Source organism: Salvia splendens, chromosome 13 (genome assembly GCF_004379255.2).
Source record: "Salvia splendens isolate huo1 chromosome 13, SspV2, whole genome shotgun sequence".
Classification (NCBI taxonomy): Eukaryota; Viridiplantae; Streptophyta; class Magnoliopsida; order Lamiales; family Lamiaceae; genus Salvia; species Salvia splendens.
This window is the reverse complement of record NC_056044.1, coordinates 34,077,485-34,097,944: the sequence shown is the minus strand read 5'-3', so window position 1 is coordinate 34,097,944 and position 20,460 is coordinate 34,077,485. Positions and strand designations below refer to the sequence as shown.

The window sequence follows — 20,460 nt, the reverse complement described above, 5'->3', positions numbered from 1 at the left end:
AATATGCAAAATCTTAATAAATCTAAACTAATTAAGTGAAGACTCGTATCAGATGTACAATGCATCTCCAAGACAATTCAAGTCAATCATAATGTAGTCTTCAAGAGGTCTTCAGTTTTATTTTCTGCATTTTACTTTTCAACAACTAGTGTAGGTTTATAAACCAAATAAGTTTTCTCTGGATAGTCTAATCTTTTCGAAAAAAAATTATCATGTTTGGCTAGTTACATTGATTCCTTCGTTGAGTGGCCCAACAACTCATAGTGGTAGTCTGACAATGGTGAGGGTCGTTTGTATTTTGGGATGAGTTGTTTTATTTAGTCTATAACCATAACATTTGACCAAGTCCAATTTTGTTGGATTTAAACCCCTATTCTCATATTTTCTTTGGAATATTAATTGGGACTAGCTCATTGTTTTAGGTTGGATTGATACTCAATTTATTAAATCCAAAAGGTACCATGTTGTCGATCTCCCTACGAGGTCAACTTAATAATAATTGATTAATCTGTAACTAGTTATAATTAGAATTAATTAAACTTGGTTATAACTAAATGAAAATCAACGAAAACTTTCTATAGGTCGTACGTACACCTTTAATTAATGGAATAAAAACACATTACTTTAGATTACGTCCACACAAGTTTCTTTATGTCTTTGTACAAACACTATCAATGAAACCATTATTTATTGTATAAAATACCCCCATGACATACTGTATCTCAAACAATATAGCATTAAAATATTGACGATAAAAGCAAAAAAAACACATGTGAATATAAAAAGTGATAATTGAATTTTGATCAACTTTGCAAGCAGGGGAAATTATTATTTCTGAAGTCCATAAAATAATGGGTTCTTTTTCTTTAGGTCACATCTAGTAATCTAGTCAGCTTGTCTATGCTTTTAGAAAAAGGCTATCAATAATTGATTCACTTTTATGTCTTAGAAAACAAAGGACAACGAAATGCATCTTATCCTACTATAGTGATATTGGTAAAGGAAAATGTTAATTTCTTAGGATTCATTAAAATAATAATAATAATAATATTTACTTTTGTGAGAAGTTTATTTATCAGTGAAATGAATAGTGAAATAAAAAAATCGTTGTCCGAACCAAATATTGTTAAGTTGTCACTTTAAAATAATATTCAAAAATAAATTTTCTACAAAAGAAACAACTGTAATTAATACAGGCAGAAGAGAGAGTGTTTTTACAGCGAAAATAACAATATTGGAAACTCAATTATGGTACATTAAGCTACAGACCTAAAAATGAATTATACCTTAAGCTTTAAACTAAATGTTAATGGATGGGCTGTAATAGATAGAAGCATGGGGGCTGGTTTTATATTTAAGGATACTTATAAAAGGGAGCTTCTGAAATTTTGACTTGGGAAACCAGAATCATGTACTAACCCATTTTTGGCCTAGGCCAAACTATTTTGAACAATAATTATGGTATTTTTGTAATTTTATATTATTATTCAATTAACTAATCACTAACCACTTTCATAACTTCTTCTCCTCCATGGGCATTTTGTTGCACTTGTATTTGTTGTGGGCTTAGGAATCATAGGCCGAAAAATTAATTCTAATTTGAAATGAAATAAAATCCTGAAGAATAATAGTTCCAAAAATAAATTCAATCATTAATGGGATGAATAAAGCCTAAAACGAATTTGGGCTCAGAAGCCCATGAAAAGGAATGCTCCATTTACACAGAATCCCATTCTGGCAAATTACCGAACAGTTTGATTGCACCAACGAAAAACTGACATTTTACATATAAATGTACGAGAATATTGATGAATTAAGGATGGTAACAGAATATTTATGAGATGATGTTTCTCTTTATTCATGTTGATGTATTTACAAGCATATAATCTTGTAAATAAGGCAAAGGATAATTCTCAATTACTATGAATCTTATCCTCAATATATATTTAATATTATTAGTAAACTTTCAAATCCATTATTTGCGATAACTTTGCAGTAATTCTTATCATTTCTCCTCATTTTTTTCCACTTGTATATAATATACTTACATAATTATATAATTTTGTAAACAAATCAAGATACTACCATGAAACACTCTTTGTATATCGAATCAAAGAATTGTAACGTTTTGAAGAAATTACTCAGGCATTTCGTCAAACATATGTTAAATCGGTCAAATTCTCCTTCTCTGATACATTTAGCTCAAATTTCAACACGGGTGGTGCACTCTGTTTTCATCCTACATTTGTATGTAAAATGTAGGTTTTTCGTCGGTGCAGTCAATCTGTTCGATAATTTGGCAGAAAGGGATTCTGGGTAAATGGAGAATTCCTTTTTATGGGCTTCTGTTCGTTTTAGGCCTTATTCAGCCCATTAATGATTTTATTTATTTTTGGAATTATTATTATTTTAATGATTTTATTTCATTTTAAATTAGAATTAAAATTTTAAGGCCTATGATTCTTAAGCCCACGAAAATCCAAGTGCATCAAAATGCTCATGGTATAAGTTTCTATGGGCTTCTGAGCCCAAATTCGTTTTAGACCTTTTTCAGCCCATTAATGATTTTTTATATTGGAATTTTGTTCTTTAGGATTTTACTTCTTTTCAAATTAAAATCCATTTAATAGATCTATATATTAACTAATTTCCTATCGAGCAAGAGTAAGAGAACTATAGGCTTTTGTGGAGGAATTTCAAGAGCGTAAAAATATTAAAGGGATAATCTTTTTTCTTAATCAGTTAAAAGATGACAAAGTTCCCTATTAATATGAAGTAGGAGCCTAGGGTTGGTTCGACTCTTTTTTGCATCACGGGAAAGAACCAACAAAGAAAACCCGAGATGAAGCTTACAATTATGCTCGACACTCTACCTATTACATTAATAAAATAAAAAGATAAATGGGCTAGCGCGACGTGGCCTGGGAAAGGGTTTAGGGCTAGCGCGACGTGGCCTCCTCGGACGTGGTCTCCTCATATCACAATACGAACACTACTGTGTCCTGACTCGGTTCCTGGCAGTGGCAGCCATTCTTGCTCGCCTTCTTCTCATGTCTCTGGCAATGAATATGTCTTCAACAACTTCTATTTTGCCGAAATATTTCTCTCTGAAGCTTCTGCAAAATAGAAGTAGCCATGCAATGCTTCCGAATCCCACAACATATCCAAGTGCAGCAGATACGTATTCCCACTCAATCTCCCTCTTCTCTTCCGCATCTTCTTGTTCTCGCGGTGATAACTCATCAGTATGACTGCAGTTTGTGTTGAGAGGGAAACCACATAGGCCGGGATTTCTTTCAAAGGATTCAGCTGAAAATGTTTGAATTTGACGGCCTTTTGGGATCATTCCGACCAGCTTATTGTATGACAGGTTCAAGACTTCAAGTAATGTAAGTTCTCCAAGCCCCATTGGTATTGGCCCGGTTAGCTGGTTTCGAGAGAGGTCAAGTGATTCGAGCTTGCCCAAGTGGCCAAATGACTGAGGGATGCTTCCGTTGAGGGCATTGTGAGACAAGTTGAGATGATAAAGTGAGGTAAGATCACCAATTGCATTTGGTATCTCTCCTACAATGTTATTCCAAGAAAAATCAATACTACCAAAGTCTGCCCAAATCTTTTCAAGTTTTAACTCTATGCCATTCATGATTAATGTCACTCCAACTGCCTACGATTCTGCATAACTCCATTGCATCTTTCCCCTCCAACTAGAGAAGTTAATTGATTCCAGACGTCCACTGAAATTATTTGAAGAAATATCTAGAATTCGAAGCATTGACCAGGTCATGTTACATGTCACTTCACCATGGAATCTGTTGGAGTGCAAAATAAGAACTCTCAATGAGGATGATAGCATGCATGGGAACGTATCGTTCCCGACATCTATGAACACCAACGATATGCAACTTTTGAGAGATGTTGGGATCTTCCCTTCTAAATTATTATTGCTAAGCACCAAATAGGCTGTCTTACAATCCACAGAAAAGATTTCTGGAATGTTGCCGCTGATGTTGTTGTTCCCAATGTCCATGGACATCAACAACCCACAATTTTCGAGGGACTTTGGGATCTTCCCTTCCATACTATTATTGTTCAAGATATAAAAATTCTAGCCTACAATGTGAAGGGAAATGATCTGGAATGCTTCTGCTGACCTTGTTTTGATCCACGCCAAGCCCCTGAATGTTTTCGAGTTATTTTCAGACAACCTCAGATAATCAAGGTGTGTGGCATTGCAAAGGAAGGTTGGAATTGATCCACTTAAACTGTTATTAGCAATAGACAAGTCCTCGAGTTGAGATTCAAGTGGAATGGGCAGCTGTAACTCGCCCCTGAGCTGGTTAGAGTCCAACTGTTAGAAGATTAAATGAGAGGTCTAGACGCACAAGTTGTGTTCCCCATATCCAACTTGGTATCTCCCCTGCAATGCTATTGCCCGTGAGATCAAATACTTGCAGATCCAAGTCTTTTATGAAATCAGGAAAAATGGGACAAGTTACATGAAGCTAGGCCTAAATATTTCAATTGGAGACGTCTATGCGAACTCGAATTGAAGTTGCCAGTATCTACTGACAAGCTATTGCCGGATAGATAAAGCACTGTGAGATTGGGAAGGCTTCTCAAGTTGTCGAGTTGAAAATTGCCATTAAATTGGTTGTCACTAAGAACAAGTTCCAACAATGATGGGAGAGCAAAAAGTGATTGGGGTATGTTACCACTTACCAGAGAATGAATTAAACCCCAGATTTAGATGAACGAGATTGGAAAGACCTTCAAGGAAGTGAGCCAGTCAAGGAGTTAGAAGACAAATCCACGAGAATCAGTTTTGTTAGGTTAGCAAAGGTGGATGTAATAGAACCCTTCAAACTGCATGAAACAAGACTCAAGGTGTTCAGAGATGGAAAATTGGTGAAGAAGTCCAAAACTGTTACTGTTGAAAGATTCGCATAATCCAGTCGAAGAATCGAGAGGGAATGGAGTTTCCAAAACGACCTTCCTTGCTAAAGGGCCAGAAAGAGAACAATGGTGCAAGCTCAAAGCGGTGAGGTTGGGTATATATGATGAAACAATGTGGCTCCATTTGTTCCTTTCATGAAAGTCAACAACTGGATCTCCACTTTAATAACTATTTTCTCCACCTTTATTATTTTAATCTTAGTGGATGTTATGCGTTTGGTCAAAATCGACTGTGAAATTAAATCCGTTGAGAGTCCATTACCATTTCTCAAAGAAAAACATCTAACTTAATAGAAACGTGAGAGTAGGGTTAGGACTAACTCTAAATAATTCAACTTGTTTTGTTTTTGTCAAAGAATTAGAAGAAATGTTTCATCTCAAATTTAGGGTTATTGTTAAAAAAGCATAAACTTTGACCAAGTGGTAAATTTTTCGACGAACTAAAGTTGATGTGGATTAGAGTTAGTGGTCGAACAAATTCCAATAAAAACGTATGAATATAGTCCCTTCGATCCCTTTTAATTGTCCTATTTTTTACCCACTGATTTTAAAAAATTGTTTGACTTTATTAAAAAAATATGAGGAAAAAGTTGATACACAATCTTTCTAATTAGTTTTATAATAATTGTGAATAAAATGCGTTCAGTTACCAAATACTACTTGTGAAATATGAGTTCAATTACCAAATATGATAAAAGTGAAATAAGTCAAGGAGACCAGACAAAAATGACAAAATAAGAAAATTAATAGGGACAGGAAGGAGAATGTGACTTAGTGCGAAAACCTCAAACCCTATGCAATAAACATTAGTCAATTTTAATTAAAATCTAACTTAATTATTACAAGGGTCAACTGCACTAGTGCAACCTTCTCTATTTAAGGCACAATATCATTGCTGCAAATATTCACTTATACAAGAATACTATTTCACAATGCTTCAAAAGTTTATCTTCATTTCCATACTTTTCTCTTTCATTTTCACTACTCATTCATATAATAGCAAATGTCTTCACCATCAGAAATGTTTGTTGCTTCAACTCAAGAATGAGCTGATCTTCAATTCTTCCATTTCAACAAAATTGGTGCATTGGCCTCAAAGTGATGAGTGGTATGGCGTGGAATGCGATGCTTCGGGCAACGTTGTAAGTTTGCAACTCGATGATGAGGCCATCTCCGGTGGAATTGGGGACTCGTCGAGTCTGTTCAAACTTATGCATCTGCAAAAGCTAAATCTTGCCTACAATAAGTTCAACTTGTCTCCTATTCCAAAAGGTATTCACAATTTGACCTATTTGACACACTTGAATTTGTCATTTGCTGGTTTTGGTGGGCAGGTTCCCATGGAGCTTTCCTTCTTGAGAAGACCGGCTAGTCTCGACATATCCAACAACGATAAAACCCTAAAGCTCGAACATCCAAATTTGGAGATGGTTGTACGAAACCTAACCGGGCTTATATCATGAGAGGAAAAAATGGAGCCACATTATATCATCACATTTACCCGACCTCACCGGGTTGAGCTTGCGCGATTGTGGCTTGTCTGGCCATTTGGCTAAGTCCTTTTCACAACTCCATTCCCTTTCTATTCTCAGGCTAGATGGCAATGATCTATCAACGGTGGTTCTTGACTCGTTCGCCAATTTCTCGAGTTTGACCACCTTGACTCTTGCTTATTCCAATTTGAAGGGCTCCTTTCCTAGTACCATCTTCCACATACCTACTTTGGAAATTCTTGATTTATCTTTTAATGCACTGCTCAGTGGAAGCATTCCTCCGTTTACTCGGAACGGATCGCTTAATACTATAATGCTGAGGTTCACCAACTTCCTCGGGTCGATTCCAAGTTCAATTAGCCATCTCAAAACTTTGTCTTACGTAGACCTAGTTAAGTGTCGATTCTCGGGATCAATACCATCCACCTTTGCTAACCTTACCGAACTAAGGCATGTCGACTTGTCGTATAACTTCCTCTCTGGATCACTCTCTTCTACATTGTTTCATAGTCTCTCCGAACTTGTTGCTTTAGATTTGAGTTGCAATCAACTTGAAGGGCCTATTCCTGACTCTCTCTTCCACCTTCAGAGTCTCGAATTCCTATTGCTTTCTGAAAACATGTTCAATGGCATTTTTCAACTAGACAAGATTCAAAATCTTGTCAATCTTACAGAGCTTGATCTATCTAGCAACAACAAAGTTAAAGTAGAAGTTGGAAACACCAATTCAAGTGTGTGCGCACTTACAATGCTAGAAGTGTTAAGACTACATTCATGTAACATGAATGAATTTCCAGGTTTCATAAAATATTGTGATTTGGTAGAGTTAGACCTTTCAAACAATCGGATTGTTGGAGAGATACCTGGTTGGATTTGGGGAAGGCGACTTCAACGTCTGGACCTCTCCTCGAACCTTCTGACTGGTGTGCAGAAGCCTTACCGTATTCCTACTTATCTTCAATTCATGTACTTGCACTCGAACGAGCTTGGGGGCGAGTTGCACCTTCCAATTCCATCCAACGTTGGAAACCGGACATCTGAACTCTCGGTGTTATCTCTGGCTAGTAACAATTTTACAGGTTCAACATCAGTGGTATCGGGCTAGGGAAAACACCATGATTCTTCGTGTTATCGGGCTAGGGAAAAACAACATCAGTGGTCACATCCCGGATCATTTCTCTAGCCATTGCTCCCTAGAATATCTAGACCTTAATGGCAACATTTTAGAAGGGAAAATCCCGAATTCTCTCAAAAGTTGTGAGTCATTGGTGGTCTTGAATGTCGGGAACAACAAGATCAACGACATCTTCCCGTGCATGTTGTCATCCAGCCTGCGCGTTCTTTTTTACATTCCAACAGATTCCATGGAGAAGTAAGATGTCGCAACAGTTGGCCGCGTCTTCAAGTTATAGATATATCTTCGAATCATTTTAGTGGACGTCTAGAATCAATAAACTTCTCTAGTTGGAGTGGAATGTTGCTAGACAATGATACACACTTGCATGGCTATTACTATTTACGATGATTTGGCGAAACGAGTGGGGTGAAATTGATGTTGAAAGGGGTAGAGGAGCAGTTTGTTAAGATTTGGTATGAATTTAACGTCATCGATTTCTCTTGCAATAGTTTTGATGGCGAGATACCAAATGCAATCGGTGATCTTAACTCGCTTCATGTCCTCAACTTCTCCCACAACGCGTTGAATGGTGGAATCCCAGAGTTATTTGGCAAGATGAGCAAGCTCGAATCACTCGACCTCTCCATGAATCTATTGTCAGGATCAATTCCTCGCGAGTTTGCAGAACTCACATTCCTTTCATTCTTGAATCTGTCATACAACAAACTCAATGGAGAGATTCCAAACGGTCGACAGTTACAAACATTTTCCGTTGATTCCTTCAAAGGAAATTCAGGGCTATGCGGTTTTCCTCTCAACATAACGTGTACCGGTACTAGTACCAATGGTAGTGACCAATCGCCATCGGAAAATGAAAACGAGGAAGATAAGGAGATCGAGTGGGAATATGTATCCGCTGCACTTGGATATGTTGTGGCCTTGGGAAGCATTGGTTGGCTACTTCTATTCTGTCGAAGCTTCAGAGAGAAATACTTCGACATTATAGATGAGTTTGTTGAAGATATGTTCGATTGCGGATGCAAGAGAAGACGAACTAGAAGAGCAACCATCAGTAGAGTCTAAGCATAATAGTGTTGTTAGTGATGCTATTTATGCTAATACATTGGTACTTGATCATTTGATCACCAACTTTACATGTAATTTAGATTAGTTTTTCAGATTTTCTATTTTAGATTATACTTTCACATATTATATGTGGACTTTTCATATACTTTCTAGATTATTCCATCTTTTTTTAACTACAACACAACATGTATGAATAGAGTATATATATCCTTTGCATCTACCAAAACTCAAAATCAAAATATATACAGTAATATAATAGCCAAAAAAGGTCAATCCTTCAAACTAGATTGATTTTACACCTTACACCTAAACAAGCATCGAACTTACCAAGAAGAATGCAGAGAATGAGCTCTATGAATTCGCCAATAAACCCATTCTTGAAATGACAATCAATGTCTTTACTCAATATCTCGCATTCAGGCAAACCGTCGAACACTTAGACTGCAATGGCGAATTACCCATAAACATACAGTTGCACGAGCGAGGTCGCGATGTACAGATCGAAATAGAAGACCAATTTAACTACCGTGGAGTGAAGCGCAAGATTTTAGCAGAGAATGGGAACCGAAAATGAAACTTGAACTAGACCACCAGTGTTTATAAGCTGTTCGAAGAAATTTCTGAAAGAGATTGGCTTTTAGTGTAGCGATTCTGTATTATATTGAAACCGACTTATCAAAATTACATTATAAATATATATATCGAAATCAAATTTTGGAAATTTTCAATAAAACAATTATGACAAAATCAATTAAAAACAACAAATCAATACCTTTTTAAGAACGGCCAGAAAAAGTTCCAACATTCTTCCAAGTATTTCTCGCAGCCATTATCATCACAAATTTTCCTCAACCAATCTCTACATTTTTAGCCAAAAATAACTCAACTCTCTTCCCTTCATTTCATCATCCATTCCATCGAGAGAGAGAGATAGAGGAAATATCAAATATGGCCGATAAGAAACCGGCTGATTGTTTGATTTTGTTATGTGTATTGGCAATGCTTTTAGCGTGCAAAAGCGATAATCCGAATGATCCGCGGCCGCAGCCGCAGCCGGGAAAGCGGCCGGTTGGGACCTTGTCGAACTGCCTCAAGCACTGCACGCCGGTGTGTCTCCGAATCGACGCCGCCACGGAGGCCGCCTGCTCGCCGGCGTGCCAACAGTACTGCCGCCAAGTTCACAACAATGTGCACCCCGGGTGGTACCAATGAACCGCCCAGGGGTTTTTCTTTTTATTTTTTTTTTCAAAAAATATTTGCGGCCGTGGTGTTGAATCGATCATCAGAAGATGAATTAGGCTGAAAATTATGGCACATTATGGGAATATCAATATTAGGGCACGTTATGGGCACATTAGGGCACATGGTATGTATAAGTAGTAGGAGTAAAATTTAGTAATTAATAAAATATAATTAAATATATATTACCCTACAAATACATAGTATTATTTATTTATTTTATAAAAAAATCATATACTACTAGTTTCATAAATTTAAATATAATTTCTGTACACTATGGTGGCGTTCGATTGTCATGACTAATATCATGAGACTATCCATTTAGGATTAAGTTGTGAGATTATTTTAGTTGGAGGGGGAGATTATGACTAATTATCATGAGACTATCCATCTAGGATTAAGTTGAAGGGTTCAATCTTATGAACCAAACATGATACATATTTAATCATGAGATTTAATCTTGCCAACCGAACACCCCTAAGGTGATGTTCGGTTTTCAAGATAAAATAATACTAAGATACAATCTAGGATTAAGTTGTGTGATTATTTTAGTAATGAGGGTTAGTTATGACTAATTATCTTATGATTATACATTTAGGATTGAGTTGTTGGGTTGAATCTCATGAACCAAACACACTACAAATTTAATATCGGATACAATTTTACAAACTGAACACCCCTAAATATAGTAAAATATTAAGATAAAAACGGTTAAATAAAAATGAAAAAGTATAAAGTAACATTATTTAATCATTTTCACATGTGTGTAGTGGGCAATAGCATCCTAACCGTGCCTCTCCCTCCTCCAAATCAAGGTTTGTCTTTTTCCACAAATTTTTCCCCTGCAATTTCCGTTTAATTTTGCTGTTTTATGCTGTTATAAGCTGCTGTGCATTGAATCCGATGAGAAATTTGAAATTTGCTTGATTTCTGTAGGTTTTGCCGCCGTTTTCTTCGAAAATGATTTCATTTTGTTAGTTATATTTATATTCCTATCTAAGGCAGGGGTATTGATTTTGCTGTTTAGATTGAAACGGAGAATTGGGGGAATTTTGTTTTACTAATCCTCTGTTACTGCGTTTGTTGATTTTGGTGATTTGATTCGAACAGTGAAATTGGGGAAAACTTGTTTCTGGTTTGATGCTGTTTGATTTGATCTTATCTTGTTTGGGGCATTATGTATTGGTTTGTAAGTATTTGCATGTGATTGATTTTAGCTGCTTTCATCATTTTTCAGCTGAGATGATTAGTATCTATTGTTGATTCTAGCTGAAATCTCGTCTTTTGCTTGCGCAGGGGACCTGCGTCTTGCTTCCTCGCACGGACTGATGAAACCAAACTAGGATATCTCGAAAAAACTCATTCTTGGTTCGTGGATTAAAGGTTGGTGTCCACAGTTCCCGTTTTTGCCTGTACAATTTGGATGAGGAGTTGCTTAATCTTAATCTAGGAAGTGGTTGGTAGATATTCGAAGAACCAATTTCCGATGTGATGGCCGATGCTAAGGTGACTTGCTGCTCAACTGCTCTTGTTCTCTTTGTTATTGTCCCTATTTTGTTGCCGGTAATCACACATTGAAATGGGCTAAGATCACACTCCAAAAATGAAAATAAGATGAGGAAATTAAGCATAGCACATTCTGTTTTACTCATCTAGAACCTTAATAATGTATCCGTGTATAGTTTGTCGACATAATTATAGAATTATGTATAACTATAATATACATCTGAACTTGAGAATCTTTGAGATATACTATATATTCATTATTGGATGGTCAGCTCTGTGCTGATCACGCTCGAGCTTTTGGGGAAGGTGTCAACCCACAGGAGTACACTCTCATGAAAATGGAGGTTGTTTCGCCTTTCTCACCTAAGATGAGTGTTCTGGATGGGAAGAAGGTGTACCTTTCCAGCTGCAACTTCGAGGCCAGAGACGATACATGGGAAAATGAATTGTTGGGTGTTTCCAGATAGAAAGTATGGGGCGTTCGAGATTAATGACACTGATGTGTTTATTTTGACAAACAGAGCAGCTCTGAACTTGGGTCATCAGATGCTGTCTGTCTCGTGTTCCTGCGAAACCTACTTGCTTATATACACTCTACCCATGTAGTCAGCGCGTATGGACAATGGGACTGGAAATGTCACTAGTGTTCCGAGTGATTCTCCTGACGACTACATGATTTCGAATTTGGAAGCAAAACCGACATTCAGAGAAGGACGAGTGGGTCGTACCGTTTGAGATCATCCGCCATCTTGTTTCTGGTGACAAGTCTGCTGAGAGGATATGCATTGAGAAAAAGATCAAAAGCCAAAAATGAGAAAGAGAAGCTCAATGAGGCCAAGAAAATAGTCTACAAGGGGACCATTATTTCCGGAGAGTATGCTTGAATGAAAGATAGGAAGGCTAAGAGTTTGATTAGGGCGAAGCTTCTAGGCAAGCTGTGGTCTACAGCAAGCCTGAAAAGAAAATGGCGAGTGCTTTGTTGTGTTGACTGATCAGTGGTTCATCATCACATATGGAGAAGAAGAATGGAGGAATGCTTGTCTGGGATGAATATTTACTCAGACGAGGCATGTCTCACCTTTGAGCACGCCTTGCCGGCTGGCTCAGTGGGCGTACTCACAAAATTTGTGCTTGGAACTCGTATCCCGTGGGATGAGGGCTTCCTGGTGGATTCTCTGTCCGATATCTCATATTCTGCAGGGAGGCGATATGTATGGAGGAAACTGGTCTTTAGTGAAGCCAGAGCAGCTGACTGATGAGGTGTGGGATCTCATGTTTCTTTCTTACCAGTCCGTATCCTAAATCCTCGGATATTTCTTCATCTCTTCTTGATGAGATGAAGCAAGAATTCGAGTATGGGTATCCATTTGATCTTAGAGCTTCGGGGAAGGATCTGATTCAGAATCATTTGACCTTCAGGCGGCAAGGGACGAGTATAGACTCTCTTGTGAGGCCATAGGAATGAATCATGGCTTGTTGTGGAGATTTATGGATGTCCAGACGCGTCTTATCGCCCTAATTTGTCCACATTGTGCTGAATACGGCTTCTGAAGAAGGACGGGTACGTGGTGAAAGCCAGGTGGCCTAAGAGGCCGATGCACCCAAACTCACCCTAAAGAAAGCAAACAAATATTTGCAGGATTCGAGTCTTCCATGACGAAGCTCTTGCAGAATCTTGAAATGATTCAGCTTCAGCTGGGGCTTGAACCCCTGGAGGTCTTGAACGATGCTGATGTCATTGCTCGTGATGGGGACCATGCGGCCGTTTTGAATTCCAACCTGCCATCACCGGGAGTCCCCACCTGAGCTACCTCAGGCTTCATGAATGAGTAGAAAAGAGGTACTCCCTTCCTCTCAAGTTATAACCAATTCGTATTCCTTTTCGTGACATCCCAAGCTAAATGATTTCATTTCCTCTTTTTGCAAAATCAACCTTTCTAATCACTACTTTATTCTCTTCATTTAACTCACGGACTATCACTTTCTTAAATCTCATACATAAATGAAACACTTCAACTAATTTGGGACGGACCATTTCTTGATTCATGCGTGTCATCTTTGCGCAAGGCCATCCAGTTTTATCGGATGTGCCCGAAATGATTTGATTAACTTGAGACAAAGGGAGTATATTCTTCTCCCCTTTCTTTTACTTTCCTTCTTTAAAAAGCAACCAATTCTATTAAATTTGTGACATGTGTTCATATCAATCTCATTGGTTTTGTTTGTTTCTTTGTTGATTGTTTTTTGCTTTAGTGTATAGTGATATCTCCCTTATCTTTTCAGTTTTAATTAAAGACTTTAATAGTTTCATTTGATAATATGCAACCACGTGGATGTTTGTATATTTTATAAACCTATGATATCTACTAATATTGTTAGAAACATTGAACACATATTTAGTAGTATTAAAAATCTTTGCTTGGTCAAATGGACATATTTGATTATATTCTTCCTTTATTGTGAAGAAGGAACGTGGGACCTACATAGATTGATTTCCATATAAATCAATGAAGTAAAATATTTGTTCCCAATTAATTTCAATTTCAGTTAGGTGATTTGTTTTACTTACTACAACCACCAGATTCCATTTAAAAATAAATAAATACTCGATTAAGATGATTCGTATGAAAGAGAGTACAAAATCATTACTAAAAAATAGTAGAAAATTTAATTTGAATTTGAATTTGAATTTGAATTTGAATTATATTAACTTATAGTAACACTTTTTAGAGAAATTCAATAATTCTCGTGTTACTGTCATATGAAATAAACAAAATTAATAAGAGAGAAGATTATGGGTTCATTGGGGGTGATTGAAATTGCAACTTTGTAATTTTTATTTTATATGAGATAAAATGTGTGTTAGTTAGGATTGATAATGTTATACTTTAAACATCATTGTATTAGTGGCTTTAAATATTCGTAATCGTATAGAAATGGATGAACCAAATATTCAACTTCTTTTGAAATTTTAAAAAGTGTGAGGAGGCTGTGTACTAAATAACTCAAAATTTTTGGGTTTATCTAGAAAAATACTAGCAATTAGGATATGGATTATTTGACTAAGCTAAAAAAAGTCGTTATCTAATTAATTTGATGCTGACAAGGCTTCACTGTCGAGCTTAAAACCGACACAAAATAAATTAATCTACTAGTTCATTTAATTGCTACTGTAGTGTTATTAGTGTTGGATTGACTTTGAGTTGGAATAAAAAACATGGTGGTGCAGGGTATGGGCATAAAACTTTGATACAAATGGTGGAATTATCTTCAATAATTCACTAATTTAACAATAAAATTTCCTTAAAATACAATAACAAAAAAACACACACACACATATATATAGGGATATATATATAGGAAAATGATCAATACAGAACTTGATCTCAATACAAAATCCAGATCAAATCCTGACCATGAGATTGACAATCCAATGGTCAATAATTAAACAAAAACACGGAGGGTCATTGTAAAGCAGGATTTGGTTTGGATTTTGTATTGAGATCAAGTTTTGTATTCATCATTTTCATATATATATATATATATGGGTTTAATGTGATTTATGTTTATATTTTTAAATGTTATTAATTTTTTTACATCAAATTGTTTCAATCTTTCAATGTTTTTCGTGTAATGTTCTTCAATACAAATATTTTCACCTCAATACATGTTATTTTAGCTAAAATTAAGAAGGGTTAATAATATTTTATATCTACATATATAAATATTCCATATGTGAAATAACTAAAATGAGTGAGAAAGTTTACCAACTAAAGACTTATATCAATTGGAATGATAAAAATATGAAATGCTACTATTTGAATATAAAAGAAATAGTTTATCTGTAAAAATAAATCCTAAAAGAATATACTTGGTGTGAAAGAGTGGGAGGGTCAATATCAAGATTTCAAGAAAATCTTTGAGTTTGAATTGGTAATTACATCATGCGATGAAATCATTGCTTAGCTATCAAAAATGCCAATAAAAATCAAACAAATTAAATGAAATATCTTTCTGTCCTCCATTATTAAAGTTACAACTAACTCCCACCAAAGTGATGTGATACAACTATATATTAGTGGTAAATTAAGTCAAGTGTAAATAAACAGTCATCATATGTTAATTAATGGGGGGTAAAGTAACAATACCTTGAACTATTTGTAGTGTAAAATAATTTGTTGAATGGTTAGATTTTACTTGTTGAGAAACTATTAAACACTATTTTTGCCTACTTAAAACTAAATAATGAAAAACTCATATAAGAGAAAATTTTATGCAAATTTTTAAAAAATATAAGCAAATATAAAATAATTATAATAAAAGGAAAAACGAAAAAGTTGTTATTTTTGTTTTACTCAATAAGTATAGGCGTGGCACTTCTTTTTTTTATATTCTTTTGCCTTAAAGAAAGAGATGCTTTGACTCTACGGCACAAAAAAAATAAAGATAATATTAATATTAATTAATTAGAGACAATGTAACCTACTTTCCACCGAATACCAAGAAGTATCAATGAGAAAACGAAAAAAATACTTATATTGATAGTAAAGTGTGAAAATAGTGTTTGATTTTTCTTGTCACGTTTTTAAATTTGACTTTAATACGTGTGATATGTGTATCTTATAACATAATCAAATATTATGAAATATTAGTAATAGTTTATCTATCTAAATAATGGAGGACTATCTTCGTCTATTTAATTATTTTTATAAAAATCGTATATCAATAAAATAGATAAATATTTTGCTTTGTTATCATTTACTACTAAATATTTGAACATTTAAATAGTCAAAAAGACAGAAGCATAATGACTTCTCAATTATTTACGTAATCGATGATTCGAATTTTTGATCTACTAATTAGTATTATAAATTAATATTGTAAGTCATATTAACTGAATTAATCAGAAAAATTAAAATAAAAGAATTTGATGAATCTTCAATTCAAGTCTTTCTTTTCTCTCTCTTGTCTCTATCCATTTCCCCACCCGAAACATTTGGAATAGAATTCACCCAAACACTGAGAGAGAAACACATCTACTTTTAATCCAACACCCTTTATCTGTTTGCGAATTGGGGGTTTGTTTTGGCACTGTCTCTCCACTTTCATCCATTTCCCACAAAGGGGGAAAAAGTTGGTTAAAAATTGAATCTTTGCTTTAAATTTCAAGAGCAATAAAGATTTGCTCCTTCCCCACTTCTTAAATTTGGAGAGAGATGAGATGGGAATCATCTATGAAGATGCAGTGGAGATTAAAGAAGCTGAAGGGGATTGTGAGCACACTGTGATCACTGTGAATTGTCCAGATAAAACTGGGCTTGGTTGTGATCTCTGTAGAATTATTTTGCTTTTTGGGATTAGCATATCTAGAGGAGGTAGCTCTTTGATAATCTCACTCTTCCTTTTCAGCTCAATTGTTCACTTTTTATGATAAAAATATTGCTCGAGTTTTCTGTTCTTGGGGTGAAAAATTCTTTATGTGTGTGTGTGTGTGTGTTTTTTATGTTTGGGCAGGAATTTGGGTGAGAGATTGAGGGTCTGTGTGTGTTTCTTGAATAGCATAATCTTTTGTTCTAGTATATGTGAAGTTGGATTTGTTAGTAGATTTACATCTACCTATTTTAGCTGTTTTGAACCTCCTTAATTTGTGATTTACTTTCAAGTATTGAATAATTTAGGAATTCTTGGTGCAAATTAGTGTTTAGAGGAGGAAAAATGTGATCTTTATGTGTGTGCTTCTAGGTTATATTTGGGCAGGAATTTGGATAAGAGATTGAGGGTCAGTGTGTGTAATATGTGTGTTTTTCTTGAATAGTAGTATAATTTTGTGTTCTAGTATATATAAAGCTGGATTTGTTACAAGATTTACTTTGACCTATTTTAGTTTGATCAAGTTTTAAACTTTCTTGATTTCAGCTTTACTTTCAAGTTTCAAGTGTTGAATAATTTAGGATATCCTGGTGCGAATTAGTATTTAGTGTTGAATTCGTTGCTGTTAGTCGTAGAGGCTTTCAAGTTTGCCTTTAGTAGCTCTCCTTTTGCCTGGAATCGATGAAGAAACTGATCTGATATCATTCTCCCTCGATGATCTTGTTTGGAACAGATGTTTCAACAGATGGCAAATGGTGCTACTTGGTTTTTTGGGTCGTTGGTAAGCCCACGACGAGGTGGAACCTCTTGAAGAATAGGCTGCTCGAGGTTTGCCCCACTTGCCCACCATCCGCATCCGGGATATTCTACTATATCCCGGAGTTTCAGCAGCCACGCACCCCGGAGGTCTTCCTCCTCAAGTTCTGGTGCTCTTATGACCGGAAAGGCCTTTTACACGGTACCTTTTGACTTCATGAATGATGATAATTGGTTGTTGAGTTACTTTATCATCGAATATGTTGTCGTTGAGAACAGTTGCTCCCCTGTATCAATCATCTTTAGCCAAAGTTGACTTCAAAATTGAGTCCATTGGCTGTTTGAGTATGTGAAAAGATATAATACTATTATATGTTGTTGATGATGATTTTCCTTGGCCAGCCTATGATTCGAGGCTTAGTCGTTATCGCTGTGATGACAGTTTGCAGTCAGCATGAGGAATCACAGACTGGAATTTAAATTGTTGTTTAGAATTAAGTCTACATGTCACTATTCATAGCTTAGATTTTATCAAATGTGTGAAGTTTTTCTTGCTTTGTTTGTTTTGGCTTCAGATGTCACCGAGGTTCTCTGTGAGCTGGAGCTAACGATTAAAAGAGTCAAAGTTTACACGGCACCTGATGGAAGAGTGATGGACCTCTTCTTTGTCACGGATACGAGGTTTGTCCTTATTTACCTCTCGTCTGATTCTGTGCCGTCTGCAGATTTGATTTCGTCTTTGAAGTTCTAACATATTATAGAAATTTTCAAAATCGACCGCTCAACTTCTGTCATCTTTGTCTCATGGACCACTAGGTTGATTTCCGGAGAATAGAAACGATCACCACACAATGCTAGTTAGTTTGTCTTCTAATCCTTCCAACTTTGCATTCCCTCTAACCATCAATCATAACCAGATTCCTCAGTTTTCCTAACTAATAAGACGTCATTGAGCATCTGCAGTTTGTTTATGGACCATCTAACCTCGATTTTCCTGATTATTCGTTGTTTTTGGTGGACCACGTATCCTCGACTTTCTTGTTTATCGTACAAGGTGTATTTCAAGGTGGAATTTATCTTAATGATCTCTATAATGTAGGGAACTGCTTCGAACACAAACAAGGCGGGATGAGACTATCAAGCGCCTAACTGTTGTACTAGGCGATGCCATGATGAGTTGTGACATCGAGCTGGCTGCCCCTGAAGTTGCTTCTTGCTTGCAGTCGTTCCTTCCGTCTTCGGTTTTGGAGAATATCGCGCTTTCCGCCGTACAATCGGCCGGGTTAATTGCCTCCGATTCTGTGTCCATCGGGTTCGATAACTCCCTCAGCCCTTCTCACACCCTTGTTCAGATCTTTTGCCAGGATCACAAAGGCCTCATTTATGATATCATGAGAACTCTGAAGGATTACAACATTCAGGTATACCTCGTAACTGCGAATCTCGCCTTTTCGATTATCCGATTATTTCGTTTTTCGTTTTTAGCTGTATCGGTGATGTGATTTTTCGATCTCGAGAAAGTTGATGATAAATTTGGCCTGAAAATGCTAGCTAAATACTTTCGGGAGAGTCTCGTGTCAGACCGTCTCGCCTTTATGATACGAAATTTCTATACATAGTGGCATTTTTGTAATTAAAAAAAATTACAAAAAATGCCACTGGGTACGGACTTGGATCCGTACACGCGGCCATGTGTCGGATCTTGACCTATCAGACGGTCTGATGCAAGTTTTCGTGAACATTTTCGAGATTAGAACGTTACGTTCCAATCGATTCATGCTTTTGCATTGCATTTTCGCGATGGCAACTGAGACTCTTGCTCTTATGTCAGATCTCCTACGGCCGTTTCTCCGCGAATCCCAAAGGGAACTGCGAAATGGACTTGTTCCTAATGCACAAAGACGGCAAGAAGATAACGGACACGCACAAGAGGAATGCCCTCACCTCTCGGCTCGAGATGGAGCTCGTCCGTCCCCTCAGAGTCGACGTCGTGAGCAGGGGTCCCGACACAGAGCTCCTGGTGGTCAACCCCGTCGAGCTCTCCGGCCGTGGCCGGCCTCTCGTGTTCTACGACATCACCCTCGCCCTCAAGAATCTCAACATAAACATATTTTCGGTACTCACCAGAAACTCTTCCTTTCCACTTACGCTACACTACACGAATGCACCACCGTCATCTCTTGCTCGTATGGTCATTCCTTTTCAGGTCGAGATAGGCAGGCATAAAATCAACGATCGGGAATGGGAAGTGTACAGGATCCTGCTCGACGAATGCGATTGCTTGTCGGCGACTCGAGACGAGATCGGAGAATGTGTGAGGAAGAAGCTGATGGGTTGGGAATGATCTTCTCAAGCCATTTTACTGTACAGAATTAGGTGTCTGTAAAGAATTTCTGTAAATTACTGTGTAAATGTGTAATTTCCATTTTTTTCATCTTTTCTTGGTCAATTTATTGATTTGTAAATTATTTTAGAATTAGAAATGTTTAATTCTTTATAAGATGTGTTCCTTTTGTATTGTAAATGCATGTCACGTCGCGTGTATTTAAATATGCAAAAATTACAATATTATCGCAGTTTTGCGTGTGTTTAATGGTTATGTTTTCTGTCAAATAAAATGCCATTTGTCAATGAGGAATAAATCTGCGTTTACAATAAGAAAAATGAATAAAATCATTGTCATATGTTTTAATTTTATACATAATTTATCAAATTATCTTTGACTTGTATGACTAATGATTTATTTTAATATATCAAAATCACTATTAACATTATTAGCTTTATATAAAAATCAAATCTTGGTTTAGTTATTTTTCTACAACTTCAAATTAAGAAGTAGAGTGACGAGTCAAGCTTGTATTATTAAGTGAATGTGAATAACAAATTTCAAAATATTCAAATTAAAATTAAATGCATAAACAAAATAAATTATAATACTAC

General features: G+C 36.2%; 1 protein-coding gene and 2 pseudogenes across 1 annotated transcript; all 3 read left to right on the top strand.

The window, feature by feature from the left end:
* Positions 1–5,885: 5,885 nt before the first annotated feature.
* LOC121760950 lies at positions 5,886–8,646 on the top strand (annotated as a pseudogene).
* Positions 8,647–9,994: 1,348 nt separating this feature from the next.
* Positions 9,995–13,923, top strand: LOC121760949 (annotated as a pseudogene).
* A 2,426-nt stretch (positions 13,924–16,349) lies between these two features.
* LOC121761876 (ACT domain-containing protein ACR10-like) lies at positions 16,350–20,096 on the top strand. Its single transcript, XM_042157580.1, has 6 exons — positions 16,350–16,769; positions 17,498–17,722; positions 18,096–18,201; positions 18,620–18,941; positions 19,352–19,636; positions 19,727–20,096. The coding sequence occupies exons 1-6, from the start codon at positions 16,616–16,618 to the stop codon at positions 19,862–19,864; spliced, it is 1,230 nt and encodes a 409-aa protein (XP_042013514.1). The 5' UTR covers positions 16,350–16,615; the 3' UTR covers positions 19,865–20,096.
* Positions 20,097–20,460: the final 364 nt, after the last annotated feature.